The sequence below is a fragment of the Adiantum capillus-veneris genome, chromosome 12 (assembly GCF_014529385.1).
Source record: "Adiantum capillus-veneris isolate H3 chromosome 12, ASM1452938v2, whole genome shotgun sequence".
In the NCBI taxonomy this organism is placed as follows: domain Eukaryota; kingdom Viridiplantae; phylum Streptophyta; class Polypodiopsida; order Polypodiales; family Pteridaceae; genus Adiantum; species Adiantum capillus-veneris.
In genome coordinates, this window is record NC_140942.1 from 154,489,600 (window position 1) to 154,504,603 (window position 15,004).

The following is a 15,004-nucleotide window of genomic DNA, read 5'->3' on the forward strand; positions in this document are numbered from 1 at the left end:
ATACAGGTGGAGTCCCTTTCCTAGAAGCGTCGGACCTCAAGAGGAGCACCCCCGAAGGTGTTTTCACAACTGCTCAAGGCCTTCTTGATCGTCACAAGTGCTCAAGCCTTCAACTTCTTCAAGAAAGCTAAAAGAGAGAGATCGCCCAAAAACTCATAATGGTGACAAATGCCCCCAAAAGGCCGTTACATAAGTATTGGCCTAGCCTTTCGAGTGTCCCTATTCCTTGGATTTTCAATTGTCCCACCTTTGGCTTTTCATTTGTCCGACCTTTAGCTTTTCAATTGTCCAATCCCTTCGCTTATAAAAAGAAGGGTGCTTCACTCTTAGGGCTGATCTATGTTGTGCGCCTCATTTTTAGGGCTCATTTGTGACAGTACAAGATCAAGCATAGAGAATCCTCTCTTAAGTTGAGAATGTCCTCTTGCTTGGACGTCCTCTCTATACCCAATGACTCGACTCATGCGCAAACACAGAAGCATAAAGCTTAGCCAAATGTGCAGCCTATAATGATGGTGCGATAATTACCAGGGAGAGTGGGATCCGAAGCCTTCAATATAAGCACAGCAGTGTTAGTGCTCTAGCTCTCAAGAAAGTCTTTGTGTATGGTTCTATTAAACATGTGTCCCGACAATGGTACCAATGCATCTGAATAACTATCCCTTCATGATCTTGTGATCTGCTTGTATGAAGTCTTATCAATGGCATCATGTATCATATGGATAGTGAAGAGGCTAGAAGTCTAGGCTCCAAACATCACTCGGAATGGAAGGAGAAGGCTGAGTTAGCACTATATAGAGACTAGTCAAATATTGTCTTCATGTGGCCATGGAAGTAGTGGATGTAATAGGTCTTGCTCTTGAAAGAGTCCGCATGCCTCTCTAGTATCCTAAATGTAGAATAGCTGGTACAACTCCTCTTCAAGCCGAGCTAAATACGCTCTCTTCTTTCATCTCACAAGGCGTTGGAAGGTAATCTATGCCTGCCGATGTGTTGTCCCTTGTCGCTACCTCTTTGTGATCTGGCTCTAGTTGTTAGCATACCGGCTATTCTGAGCCATAAGGCACTACCATGTCTAGTTGTACTACAAGAGTGGGGAAAGGCTTTAATTGCGGCTATATGAATAGCGCCATATGATGGTGTGTAAGCTCCATCAAAGGTGCATGGGAGATCCACCTCTCCTAGCAATCTAAAGATCTTAAAAGAAGACATATGATCTATCTCCCTAGAGAACTGGTAACTAGGATAAGAACCTCTATGCTTGTTATCCATGGGCTGTGTAACAAGCAACAATTCAGTATGAACGATAAGTTTGCATCACTTGCAACAACTCCAATAGGTCTCATTGAAATGGATAGCTCTTGGATACGTGGTATGAGAGCAAGCGGAGTGAGTACATGATCCACTGTATTAGCACCATGCAGATGTGGGTAAATATAAATATTCATGTATGCCCATTTAGCTATGCCATTGAGTATGGCTAACCCATGCGTAGCTCCGTCTCTAGGAGATATTTAGCATACTTTGTGCATTTACTTGAATCATCAAAAGTTATATCGATGCTATTACCCAACCAACATGATATCTCACATTCTCAAGTATTCCATAATATCTGCATCCATTATCACACAAGGCTAGTATAATCAGGATTCAAAGGATTCAAAGGTAGAGGGCGCTATATGTGGCACTCCTCTGTCTCAACTCTAATCCACATATAGCGCACATGCTCGTCCCTCTGGACTACTTGTATACTAGAATGTAATATGTAACTCCTTGTAAAGCATGGCGACTCCTCCAGACCTCTGTTCATATTCCCATAAGCATCTTTCCTTGCCACTGATTCCTACCTATACCCTGAGACTACGGGCAAGTTCCTTGTCTTACATTCATGAGTTTAACAATATCTCGTCTTCTAAAAGTTCCTAAAAGCGCCTGATCCAAGTAATTTATTACAATTCCATACTGGAATCTTTAGGATGGTGCCATAGGTCACCCACCATCATACAGTCCATTAAACATTTCTCTCCGCAAACTCTCCCATCTCTATAAACAGCCCATTTTCCTGGCATTCTACTCTCAAGAATATGTATCATGTACTCTTTCCAATGTGCTACTTCAGCATAAACGAGATCTTCCTCTAAAATATTTTCTCGCCCTTCAAGGTGTGTTGATGTGAGAGAAATTCTCTTTTCTTATCCACATCACCAAGCTTCATAAGGACTGTCTCTTTGTTGAATCCCCAATAATTTGCAATTCTCCTGAACATCCAAATTAAAAGTTGGAGGATGAATCCAGACATCTTCCACGATTACCATGAGAAGGTTATCAGGAAATAGCAAAATCAGTCTCCCCAAGACATCATCAAGCTGGCACTCATTTATACGTGAGAAGAACTCAAAATTCATGAAGTTATGTGCCTCTATCAATGCATTTATGACTGCTCACTCCATCCAAGGGTGTCGTCTGAAGTCTGTATCATATCATCAGTGACCTCTCTACACCAATAAACATAGGCAAAAGTCTCATAGAATACTGAATGAACAATTAGTCAACCCTGGGAGACCCCGCTGGAGAACTCCATGGGCCTATAGCAAAGAAATGTGCTGCCAGCCTAGTAGCCCCATGAATAGTGGGAGATCCAAGGTGGAGGCCAACAGAGTAATCAAAGCCCTTCTAATGAACTAGGGACTCCACAATCTCCTGCAACCATGGCCACCACTCTGAGTGGAACCTCTTATGTCACAAACCGTGGATATTCGACCTTGCATTAAAAGAAGATGAGAGCAAGAACAAAGAAAAGAGCAAGAGCACAAGAGTGAGTGAAGAGGTCGCCAAGCTGATGACATGGCATCATGCATGGATCGCCGAAAAACACATAGCCAAACCCGGAGCAAATCACAAGCCATACACTTCAAAGGATATGACACAATTCTATGCATGCTTTTATCAATTTCTCGACGTACTTTGGCGGTTATTTCATTGATATGAGAACCTTTTGAAGACTGATTGCTTACTTTAGCAACAGATGTTTTTATATATAAATGAAGCACCGGATGAAAGAAATAAGAAGAATGCAGATTTCACTAGCTCTACCCAAGAGTTAATCAGCACGAATGTTCAAGGAGCATATCGAAACATTGGGAATCATCTACAAGTTGTTTCCATAGCTAAATATGCTCGTTTTTGCTTTGAAAAGTATGAAAGCAAGCTAAATGACATTAATTTGTGTTGCAAAATATTGTAAAAATCTCTCAATAGCATAGCCGGATGGCCATTATCAAGGGAATTCACACATTATCCATGGCACAACAGATTATGTACTCACTCTGCTTGCTCTCATACCACGTATCTGAGAGCTCTCCGTGGCAGCAAGACATATAGGAGTTGCTACAGATTATGCATACTTTTCTTTCATACTAGAGGGCCGTTATACAACACAACCTATGGATAGCTAGCAGAGATGTTCTTTTTCTCAATACTAGCTTTCTATGGAGACAGATGATGTCTATATGTCGAAGATCTTTGGATTGCTAGCAGAGGTGGATCCCCATGCACCTTTAATAGAGCTCACACACAATGCCTACTGTACAACCTTTCCCAGCTCATCGTATACGGAGATCTGGCAGTGGAACTATCCCTCAAAATAGCTTGTATGATGATGAGTGTCGAGAGACTGGAGCAAGATTACAAGGAGAGGGAGCGCCAGAAAATACCAGTCACATATCACCTTTCGACACCTTATAAGGTGAAAGAAGAAAGCTTATCTAGTCTGGCTACAAGAGGAGTTGTACTAGCTATTGTTGAGTAACGATTCTACAAAGGCGTGGAAACCCTCCCAGAGCTGCAAGCACCTGCATCCATTACTTCTTCGTTAACATGGGGACAACATACGACAAGTCTCTATATTGGCCAACTCAGCCTACCCACCATTGTCACAGATGTTTTGACCCAAGGCTACCACCTTCTTCACTATTAGTATGATACATGATGCCATTGATGGCACCATAGTTTAGAAATCGGAAGTTTCAAAACGGGTTTCAGAGGTTTCAAAAGATTTTAGTCCGTGTCTGAAACGCCCACCCTTTCAACACTCCTTGGATGCACCATTGCTCACACACATGTTCAGAGATCAACAGGATTGTCAGACAAGATCTCACGCAGATACACAGAGGATGTTGGTGACTGCTCCTCAGAAGTTTCTTTCGAGATTGGGTGGTTATGCTGACAACCTCCCGCCAGTCATCACCAAGACCTTACGGGGTAGGGGGCCTGGGAGGGTGCAATGTGCATCTCATGCCAAGGTGGCCAGAGACATAGCAGCAAAGCCACTAGTCTGCCGGCACATAATAGTTGTGAGATGATCTGATTGTGGTACATGAAACCAATAAAATCTTTAAGCTGAGGAGTGCCAGGCACATAAACAGGTACTCATGGAGTCCTGTGTGGATCACCTATGGCATCATGAGCCCAACAAGGAATGTGCTCGAGATAGTCCCATAGGTCATTTTGGCTTTTGCACACATTAATACAAGTTCTATTTCATTTGTCCTGTGTGTAGATTTACGCCACCACACCTGCTACCAGGATTCCTCGCCTCACAGACCCCTTCAGCCCCTCTCCCTTCTCTCAGAGAAACAATAAAAACTGCTTTCTGAAGTTTCCTAAGAATGCTCAGAGCAAACCAGCAGATACGTATAGTTCAAGACTTTTTGGAGAGCAAGAAAATCAGAACAAACCTTGTTCTTAAATTTCTGAAGATTTCCAAAACCACCTCTGCCTCTGCCTCATTAACTAGTGACTGCGATGTAGATTGATGTCTGACCTTTTCATAGCCTTCTACGACATCAAAAACAAAATACGGCCCTGAAAACTTGTTTTCATGGAACACTGCTTTTCTCTCTTCCAGCAATGTCCTTGCATCTTCCAGCTGACTTTCATAAAAAAATGCTGATGGAAATTCAGAGATATCTGGATGCATGCGATACTGCACCACATAGACAAAGCCAAAATTAGACTTTTCTTTTGAAAAAGCAAACTTTGTCTTCAGCTCCAGCATCGTAATGTAATCATGATCAGGCAGAGTACAAACAAAGCAAAAAATGCCTTTCAACGTTTTGAATGGGACAGCGAAGGGCTACAACAGGAACTACAGATAGACAGATTAAACAGACATGGGAAAGATTGATAGTATAGCTTCACCCATGAGCTACCTGTACATTAAGCAATGAAACTGGGTGTCCTCCTTTCTGAAGTCGTTCAAACAAACTGCACTCGAAAGAATATCTACTTGCCATCTGTGATATGACGGTTGCTGGGAGCTGCTTGGGATCACCCACCTGTCAAATAAGTGATTTTACAAAAAACGTTTGCAACTTAATCACAGCATCAGCAAATACAATCCAGCCCCTATGTTATTAGCATACAGTACTTAAGATAAACCGTAGCCACAACATTCAGCAGACAAAAGAAGGTATCATTTCTTGCAAGCACAGAGTTTCAACATTGTCTACCACCTTACCATTTTCGGGTCTAGATGGCTAGACCAATCTGATGAAGCCTTGCAATTAGGTACGCATGCTTGAGAACAATATTGAGATGGGTGACCTCCCAAGAAGTTGCTCTATGCCCAGTTTATGATATGTTCAGTTATCTATTGTTTTTGGCTGTCAGATTTTGAGATTTACGCGTTACTACTACCAAATTCTACATGAATTTTCCGTGATCCCTTGCATAGTGTTTATGCATATAGGCACTTGATTTTAGTAGGAAGATACTATCTAAACTCGCCAAGATTTACGGAAGAGTTTGCCATAGTGTTGATTTCCTTTAATACATAGAATATGGCAGCATTTTTGAAGAAATGGAACACTTTAACATCAAGAAATTTGATGGTAGCTTCTTCTCGTTGTGGAAATACAACTTCTCTTGATGCAAAATGTGTAATAGGAGCTGCAAATGTTCCTCTAGCAACTTATTTTAACTAAGTTTGTCATCTAGGAAACGACTATCCACTTTCCCTATTACGGACAAAACAAGTTGTTCATCATCGGGAAAGTGGCTAGAGCATTGGTTTACCCAAGAGTAGTACCAAAAAGTGGTAATGCCCATATTGTGTACCAAATGCAGTTATTGGGACATCCGCAGGGTATATCCATATCAGATGGTATCCTGACCAGAGATCACTTTGCAACAAAAAGTCTATCTCTGAGATCATGCATCCCTAGTATACAAATACCAGTTCTTAACAATTTCCTTATTCAGACCCTTATAATCTACGCGGAAACGGATCCCACCATCCTCTTCTTTGGCAATAACATACAGTGAATGTACATTGTAACATACCATTAGCCACGAGTCCCTATCAGCTTTCAATGTGTGTGTGTGTGTGTGTGTGTGTGTGTGTGTGTGTGTGTGTGGGGCTCAACATGCATCTTTACTACAAAGAAAAGATGTGAGTGTGTGTGTGTGTGTGTGTGAGAGAGAGAGAGAGAGAGAAATGAAATGTTATATTAACGTCTTCAAAAGGCCAAAGTGACCTTTGAGACCAGAAAGTTACAAGGTGGTGGATCTGATACAAAGTCAGAGTACAAAATAACAACAATACAAAACAAAGATATATACTATGGCATCCTAGACTGGTCGATGTGAACTAAGCAGAAAACTAAGCAAAAATGGGCGGCTTGCTGGGATAGCTGAATCACAGGAGATCTAGCATCGGTCGTTGGCGGATCTCATCAATCTCCTCCATGGTTAGTAGTCTGACCGGGCGTCGTGCATGCCTGGCCAGAGTGCTCCGAATCTTCTGACGTAGCCTCCGTCGATGCTGTGTAGAGAGAGAGAGAGAGAGAGAGAGAGAGAGAGAGAGAGAGAGAGAGAGAGAGAGGTGCGTGTGAGTTCACTCTGTGCGCTGTCTGACCCCTGCACGCTGCCTTGCTCTGCACGTTGCAGCTGTCTAACCCCTGTGTGCTGCCCTGCTCTACGCACTGTAGCACCTGCGTGCTGTCCACTTCTGCGCACCCTCTCTGGCCTCGTACAGATTTCGCCCCCATCCTGTTGTGTGTGTGTGTGTGTGTGTGTGTGTGTGTGTGTGTGAGAGAGAGAGAGAGAAAGAGAGAGAGAGAGAGAGAGAGAGAGAGAGAGAGAGAGAGAGAGAGAAATGAAATGAAATGAAATGTTATATTAACGTCTTCAAAAGGCCATAGTGACCTATGAGACCAGAAAGTTACAAGGTGGTGGACCTGATACAAAGTCAGAGTAACAAAATAACCTAACAACAGTACAAAACAAAGATATATATTATGGGATTCTAGATTGGTCGATCTGAGCTAAGCAGAAAACTAAGCAAAAAAGGGCGGCTAGTTGGGATAGCCGAATCACAAAAGATATAGCATCGGTCGTTGGCGAATCTCATCAATTTCCTCCATGGTTAGTAGTCTGACCGGGCGTTGTGCATGCCTGGCCAACGTGCTCTGAATCTTTTGACGTAGCCTCCGTCGATGTTGTGTAGTCCTGCGCAATCGTGGGCGCCTGGATTTCCCCAGTTCAATCGCTCGGTCAATCACTGTGCCTCTGGTGTGAGACGGGGGGGAGCTCTGCTGTGGGAGTGGCTCTTGCGGATGTCCCGTGTCTGCTCTGAAGAAGTCTGTAATCCGTCTTTGAGACTGGTTAGCCTCGCCATTCATCAGGCTCTCTCTGTGTCTGCGTAACTCGAGCAAGAACAAACGCAGGCATCTTTGATCTTCGAATCCCATTACTCTTGAGAGTGGTCCAAAACCCTCTCTGAACAAGCAATGGAAGCGGCCTCGTATCTCGTAGTAGACGGGGCAGCAGCATGTATCATGCAGCTCTGTTTCAGGTTCCATGTCACACAAGGGGCATGTCCTGGCCTCTGTTGGTATTCCGCTGTATCTCCCAGTTTCAATCCGCAGCTGGTGAGACGATGTGCGTAACTCGCCAATAGCACACCGTATCCCATGAGACAAGTGGGTATCCATGTATCTGGGTCTCGTCACAAAACCATCTTCCGTAAGCTTGAGAAGGTGGTCTCTGTAGAAAGCCATCTTCGTGCCCAGTTCTTGTGCTGGTTGTATCCATGTCCTCCTAGTGTCTAGCTGGGTCAGGTCTTGGCGGATAAGCTTGGTGATCTCCGACTGTGTAAGAATGAGAGATGGTGCATCCAATGAGTACTGGAATGGTGGCAGCCTGTCTATGCTGAACCCATGCGCCTGAAACCATGATGTCATCTCCTCATACCAGCATGTTGCATCTCCTTGTATGGCTAACTGTCGAGAGGACTCAAGTGCTATGCGAGCATATCTGTCTCTGGGAAGTTCCCATGTGCGGTTTATGAAGGAGACTGATCTAGTGAGCGCCTCTACCACTAGTGGGGGGGCCGCTAGCTCTGCTCGGATAATGGCCCGTGGTACTGATGCCTTGGCTCTAATGAGCCGCGAGATCATAGAGACGAGAGGTTTCTCCATGTTCCCCCATCCGTCTGAGCGACCCGGCCTCCCGTGGTGATCCAGTGAAGGTCCCCATATCTCAGCCCCATAGAGCAATGCTGAAGCCACCAAGGTGTCAAAGAGCCAGAGCTTCGTCCGGGGCTCCTGAAACTGAACCTGCGAACACATCCTCTCCAATCTACCCAATGTTGTGTGGGCTCTAGTAAGTCTAGTCTCTGCTGCTCTTCTGAGTGAGAATGCAGGTCCGCTAAAAACCACTCCAAGGTAAGTGTAAGCGTCTGTGTACTCCACAGTCTCCTGGCCGTATGTGAATGTAGGTGCTGACCTCCTAATCCATTCCGGGGTGGTATTAAACACCATAACCTTGGTTTTACCCAAGTTGACAGACAAACCACTTTTGTGGGCAAACGTATGCAAAGCATCCGATTGACGTTGCATTCCTTCTGGGGATTCAGAGATCAACACTATGTCATCAGCATATAACAAAAGTGGAATCCATGTCCATGCCAACTGAGCACCTTTATCCCCATCGCTGTCAATGTAGTCAGAAACCTCATCCACATACATACCGAAAAGAGTAGGAGAGAGCGGGCAGCCCTGCTTCACCCGAATAGTGGAGTGAACCGGTGTAGAAAGTCCCTCCGGGGTGCGTACATGCCCTACTACTGATCTGTACAATGCCATGATCCCCAAATGAGTTCTGTGGGTACTCCCATTTCCTGTAGTCTGCCCATCAGTCTAGCTTTGGGTACCGTGTCGAAAGCTTTGCGGAAGTCCACAAAGCTACAATAGATCCGTCTCCCATGAGATCTACCTTTTTCGATGATGGCCCTGAGTGTTAGGATATGGTCAAGGGTAGAGAAGCCTCTCCTGAATCCTGCCTGCCCAGTTGCACGTATCCCTTCCCTCTCTGCCCATCTACTCAGCTGTTGCTCAAGAATGGATGCATACAACCGTGCCAGTGTGTGCCCAATCATAATAGTGCGATAATTCCCAGGCTCCATGGGGTCTCCTGATTTGAAGATAGGTACGATCGTAGATAGGCTCCAAGAGTCTGGTAGGCCCTCACACATGGCCCGGTTAAACATAACTGCTAGAAGCTCTGCTAGTAGGTCTTTGGCATGCATGAAATGCTTAGTGACTAGGCCATCATGATCATATGCTCTCCCAGTCTTCATCCTGTCAATAGCTTTCTTCACCATCTTAGCGGTGAAAAAGACACATGCGTGTGGGCATGGATCGGGGGGGTTGGGAAGGGCCGGTTGTCCAGGTACTGTGTACAAAGATGATGCGTATTGCCCCCAGGTCTCTGTGGAGGAAATAGCGGGGGGGGGGGGGGACTGCTCATGAAAGAGCCGCCACGCCCCACATGAGTCTTGACTCAAGAATAGCTGATATAGATCCTGCTCGAGTCGAGCCAAAAAAGCCCTCTTCTTCTGCCGCACCAAGCGTCGGAAGTCAATCTGTGACTGTCTGTGAGTGACGTCCCCCAACAGCACCTCCCTCTAAAGTCTGGCTCTAGTCTGGCGGCACTCCTCATCGTACCAGCTGTTCAAAGGCATGCTCCCTGATCGGCGGCTATGCTCAGGTTGGGTGTGTGGGTATGCTTCTGTTGCTGCCTCATGTAATGTCTGTGTCAGTATAGTAGTTAGCTCTTCCAGAGGTCGCCCCCGGGTCCTCAGTGCATAGGCGTCTGTAGATTCCATCCATGTATACAGAATCCGTCTCCCGTGTGAATGTGTAGCGAGTAGGGGCTGCTACTCGTGGCCTGTGTGCTACACTGAACTGGAAGGAGATGGTCATCGACACCAGAGCATGATCCACTGCCACCCCGATCGGTCTGGGCTCAACTGTGAGATCCTGGATACTAGAGATGAGATTCGGCTGTGCCATGACATAGTCTACTGTGCTGGCTCCATGTCTGTGTGGGAAGCATGTAAAACCTCCCGAAGCAGGAAATCTCTGTAGGCCGTTCAAGATGGCCAATCCATGTGCAGTGCCCATGTCTATCAGGTGTCGCCCATACCCAGTACATTCCACATCGTGTGATAGTTTGGAAAGGCCCATCTCTACAACATCTAGCGCTCTTAGCATCTCCTCTGAAGTATCATAAAACACTACCTGGTGATGGGCAATCCTGGCATTGAAGTCCCCTAGGATGATAATGTCACCGTCCCTAGAGAACTCCCATATGTCATCATCCAAGAGAGAGAAAGGGGACTGTCCTCTGGGTGATGCATAAACGGATGTACTCGAGGGAAAGTAGCAAATAGCTAGATAGAGGTATCTACCTGTCTCTGCTTTCAATCTCACCCACATGTATCTAGCTTGCTCGTCCCTGCGGGCTATATGTATCAGTGGCTGCAGATCCTCTCTAAATAACACTGCCACTCCCCCCGAGCCCCGCCCTCTGTGCTCTGAGCGTGTCTCTTGTCTGTAGGCTGTCTCCCACCTGTATCCACTGATGTGAGGCATGGATTGCCCTGGGGCCTGGTGTGTCTCAGAGTAAAAGATGATGTCTCTTCCAGTAAAGCTATCCTCAAAGGCACCCACATCAAGACGCATAGATCCATTGCAGTTCCAAGCAGCTACTTTTGAGTGTGGTCCCAGACAGAGAGAGGAAAAAACCAGAGTTACGTGAAAAATTACGCGCGTCAAATTTTTGCTCTCTGACGCGAGCTCTTTTGCGCGCTGCTGCAGCCCACTGCACTTGCGTCAGCAGGTGTGTGTCAGTGTGTGTGTGTGTTCATGTGTGTGTGACCTGCGTGAACTCAGCTTCTGGGCGCTCATAAGACCTGCGTGGACTACTCGTTCAGAGCCCCTCGGAGACCCGCTGCAGCAATTTGCGCTCAGCACAGGAATCTGCCCCTGCGTAGTAAACCCTGCAGTCCTGAGCTTCTTCGCCCCCAGTCAGCCTCTGTGCGACTTGCCGAATCCTCAGCGCCAGGCAAATTCCAGCTCTGTACAGTTAGTGACAGTTAATAATTCTACAGGCTATACAATTTGCAATTTTACAGGATTTTTCTTGCAAGATGTATGTCTTCTGTGGCAGACGTAAATATTTCTGCAGTCTCTGTGTATAGATAAATTAACAGAAGTCAAAACAAAGTCTTTTGCTTTGGTTTCGGACGTGGTCCGGTTGCTGTATGACAGAGTTCTAGTGTGTTTTCAAGCGTCGTAAAGCCATGGATATTGTTTCGGAGAGTGCTTCTGAAATCAGAAGTTGTCTGTATGAAGACTTCGAAGAAGCCCGCAAAGCCTGGAATGGTCAGGCAGCTGACCTTGAGGTGCGCATTCCAATACAAGACCTTATGGATCCGGTAGCGCAATACGCCATGAATGCGGTCATGGCATAAGCGCAAGATGTCGGACAATGGGTTAATTTCCTTCTCAAACGCCAAGCTGTCCGAGACGCTTATTTTGGTGATCGGGGTTTCTATGAGGTTTTACTGGTAAACACTGAAGCTAGAAACCATTTGCTGGAGATGTCTCCGCTTTTTTTGGCACGCAGATGACTCGTGTTCTACCGTGGGCACTTTCGAAGGACTATCAAAGCCTTATTCGTCACAAATGTCGTGTGTGGATGGAAATTGTTGATTTCCCTCGCACGTGGAGGCATTTTCTTCCGTTGCTGGCTGCTCAGCTTGGCAAGGTAATTTGCCCTCTGAAATTGGATGCGAATACCAATAGGTTTTGCATTCTCTAAGATACGGACAAGCAAACCCCGGATGGAATTATGGTGGATTCACGGGATCCGATTCTCTCACTGACGCCCGATTACTTTGATCGGTGATTTACAAGATATTGGCTAAGATGCAGGTGCACCGCATTAAGGATCATCTTTTTGCAGGACTTCATCAGGCTATATATGGTTTCATTCCACGTCGCCAGATTATGGACAATTTGGCTAATGTTATGATTGGAATGGAGTATGCTAAGTACACTCATCAGGACATGCTGGTTATGCAAGTTGACATTGAAGAGGCCTTTGACACTACACAGTGGGATTTCATTGCTGCCACGATGAGGTGCTTAGGGTTTGTTTCTAAATTCACCAATGTGGTTTATTTCTTGTATGCATGTAGCACGTCTTCGGGAATCCTCGAAGGCGAACTAACAGACTCTTGGCCTCTTGGTTGTTTGAACAGGCAGGGTTGCCCCCTTAGTGCTCTGTTGTATGCTATAGCCACTCACCCGTTATTGATGTACCTTGATCACTTGACTTCTGTTGATCTTCTTCATGGTTTGCGGTTACCTTCGGGTCGTACCTTTGTTGGCCAGGCTTACGCAGATGATTCCTTATTTATGCCTCGTAATTACAAGGATGATGTCGAAGTGGTTATGGGAGCCTTGGAACTTTTTGGCTTTGCGGTTGGGCTCAAAGTCAACTTTTGCAAATCGAAGCTTCTGACTCTTCGTTCTTGTGATTGGCACGATCTATGTTATGCAACCTTTGAATGTCAAATTGCACTACTGGAAGTTATCCACTTGGCCATTACATGTTCGTCTACGAATTGTTCAAAGTATCCTGTTGGCATATGTTCAGTTCTTTTTGCCATTGATGCATTGGCCTCGTCGTTGTCTTGATTCTCTTATATCGGACATTATGTCCCATTTGTGGCGGACCCATGCTCAGAAAAAAGGCTTGTGCTTGATGTCTATGGAGAAGCTTTGCACTCCTAAACGCGTGGGTTGCCTTAACATCTTGGATTTGCACAGGCATATTCTTGCTCGGAAAGCTATGTTGTTGCCTACACTTGTGCAACAAATTCAGCCTTGGACTCTTATGTTTGCACACCTTGGTCAGCATACTGTTTCTTCCTCTTTTGACCATTGGCAACCATCTATCTGGGAGGTGGTTTTTGGCAAGATCGAAGGGTACATTCCTAGATGCCCTCTTGCTTCCACTTTGGTGTCTGCCTAGAAAGAGGTTACGAGTCATCTTTCATGGAATCCTCGGCAAGAAGGTGATTCGATTCGTTTGGAGAGTCTCCATTGGAGCCGAGCATTCTCTCTTACTTTGGTCGACTGCTCCCATCACAGGCTTACTTTCTCTCTAGCCGTGGTATTCGTGTGGTTGAGGATGTAGTCAATGAGGCTGGATATACTTATGAGTTTCTTTTCGCCGCTCGCCGCTTTGGATTGGGCATGCATTATCGTCAGTTTTGGAGAGAACTTCAAAGTATGTTGCGTGACGTTTTGCCAGTTTCACCTTCACCTGATGGTGATCGCGTGTCTTATTGGGATCTTCGGGAGACGGCTTTCCGAGATATTTCTGCGGGTCAAATTTATCCTCTTCTTCTACCACAATCATGGCTTGCTGATCATTACAATTCCCTTTGGCACATGCATAAATCTGATCTTTGGTGGAGGAAGCTTCATTTTGCCTTGTGGAAATGCCATTTTCCTTTAAAGAGCGACTGTTTCTTTGGTGTTGTTTGCTTGGAGTGCTTCCAGATGGCACTTTTCTTAGGGCGCGTCATATTCACCCCTCCTCTTGCATCCGTTGCTCCACTGCAAAAGAGGATATTTGCCACTTGCTGTGGGATTGCTGCATTACTAGAGACTTCCTTCGCCATGTATCGGCATGTATGCGACTCTGCTTTCTTGGGGTTGTTTTTCACAAAAGGTTCTGGATATTTGGCATTTTCTCGTCGACACTACATCGTTTTGCGGTCTTCTTTATGTGGATTAGATACTAGGCTTATTGGACCCTGTGGAGTCAGCGTAATGCTTGCATGTTTCATCGTACTCATGCAGACCCGTTCACACTCTTCAAGCTTTCCCTCAGGCAATCGTTACGTTTTGCTTTGGAAGTTGGTGATATCACCACAAAAATACAACGGCTTTCCTATGCATGTTTCTAGCTACTCTGTACAACGGAGTAGTTCTATGTTCTTCCCCTTGTACATTACCCTTTTGGTGGGTTTTCCTCGCTTTGAGGTTTCCCACTAGTAAATTAATCAAATAGATTCACAAAAAAAACGTGTGTGTGTGTGTGTGTGTGTGTGTGTGTGTGTGTGTGTGTGTGTGTGTAAGGTAGTGAGTGTCAAATAGGGCTATTGAATTCACGTACAGCAGTTCAATTCGCAGTTTCAGTGCAACTTGTACGGAAAGCGTGGACAAGGTTTGATGCTTTAATGTAAGACTATTGTGGCATATTGTACCTACCAAGTGAATTTTGTACAAAGCTTCAAGTTGCCAAAATTTACAGCTATTTGCAGTGTTTTCTTTAGGCGTTTGTTGCTTGGGCAAGGTTTTGCTCATTTATGTTTGACTCCTTGTGTGTGTTTAAGCGTCGGAAAGCAAAGGAACCTGCTTCGAAGACCACGTCGGACATCAAAGCTTGCTTGTATGAGGACTTCGAGGAGGCTCAAAGAGCCTAGAACAGTTTGCCTCATGCTCTTGAAGTACGTATTCCTGTTCATGAACTCATGGACCCAACCGCACAATATGCTTTGACTGCAATCATTGTGGTTTTCCTCAAGAAAATGCCTACTGCGCAGGATGTCGGACGACGGGTCGATTTTCTTCTTAAATGC

General features: G+C 45.4%; 1 protein-coding gene across 8 annotated transcripts in view; it reads right to left on the minus strand.

Moving 5' to 3' along the window:
• Positions 1 to 15,004, minus strand: part of LOC147446715 (P-loop containing nucleoside triphosphate hydrolases superfamily protein) — a 223,318-nt gene that overhangs the window by 145,039 nt on the left and 63,275 nt on the right. For all 8 annotated transcript variants that reach the window (XM_086525883.1, XM_086525880.1, XM_086525886.1 and 5 more), the window contains exons 19-20: positions 5,211 to 5,336; positions 4,737 to 4,984 (exon numbers count right to left, since the gene is read on the minus strand). In XM_086525883.1, the coding sequence (XP_086382009.1) occupies positions 4,737 to 4,984; positions 5,211 to 5,336 (374 nt within the window). The remainder of the gene's footprint in view (positions 1 to 4,736; positions 4,985 to 5,210; positions 5,337 to 15,004) is intronic.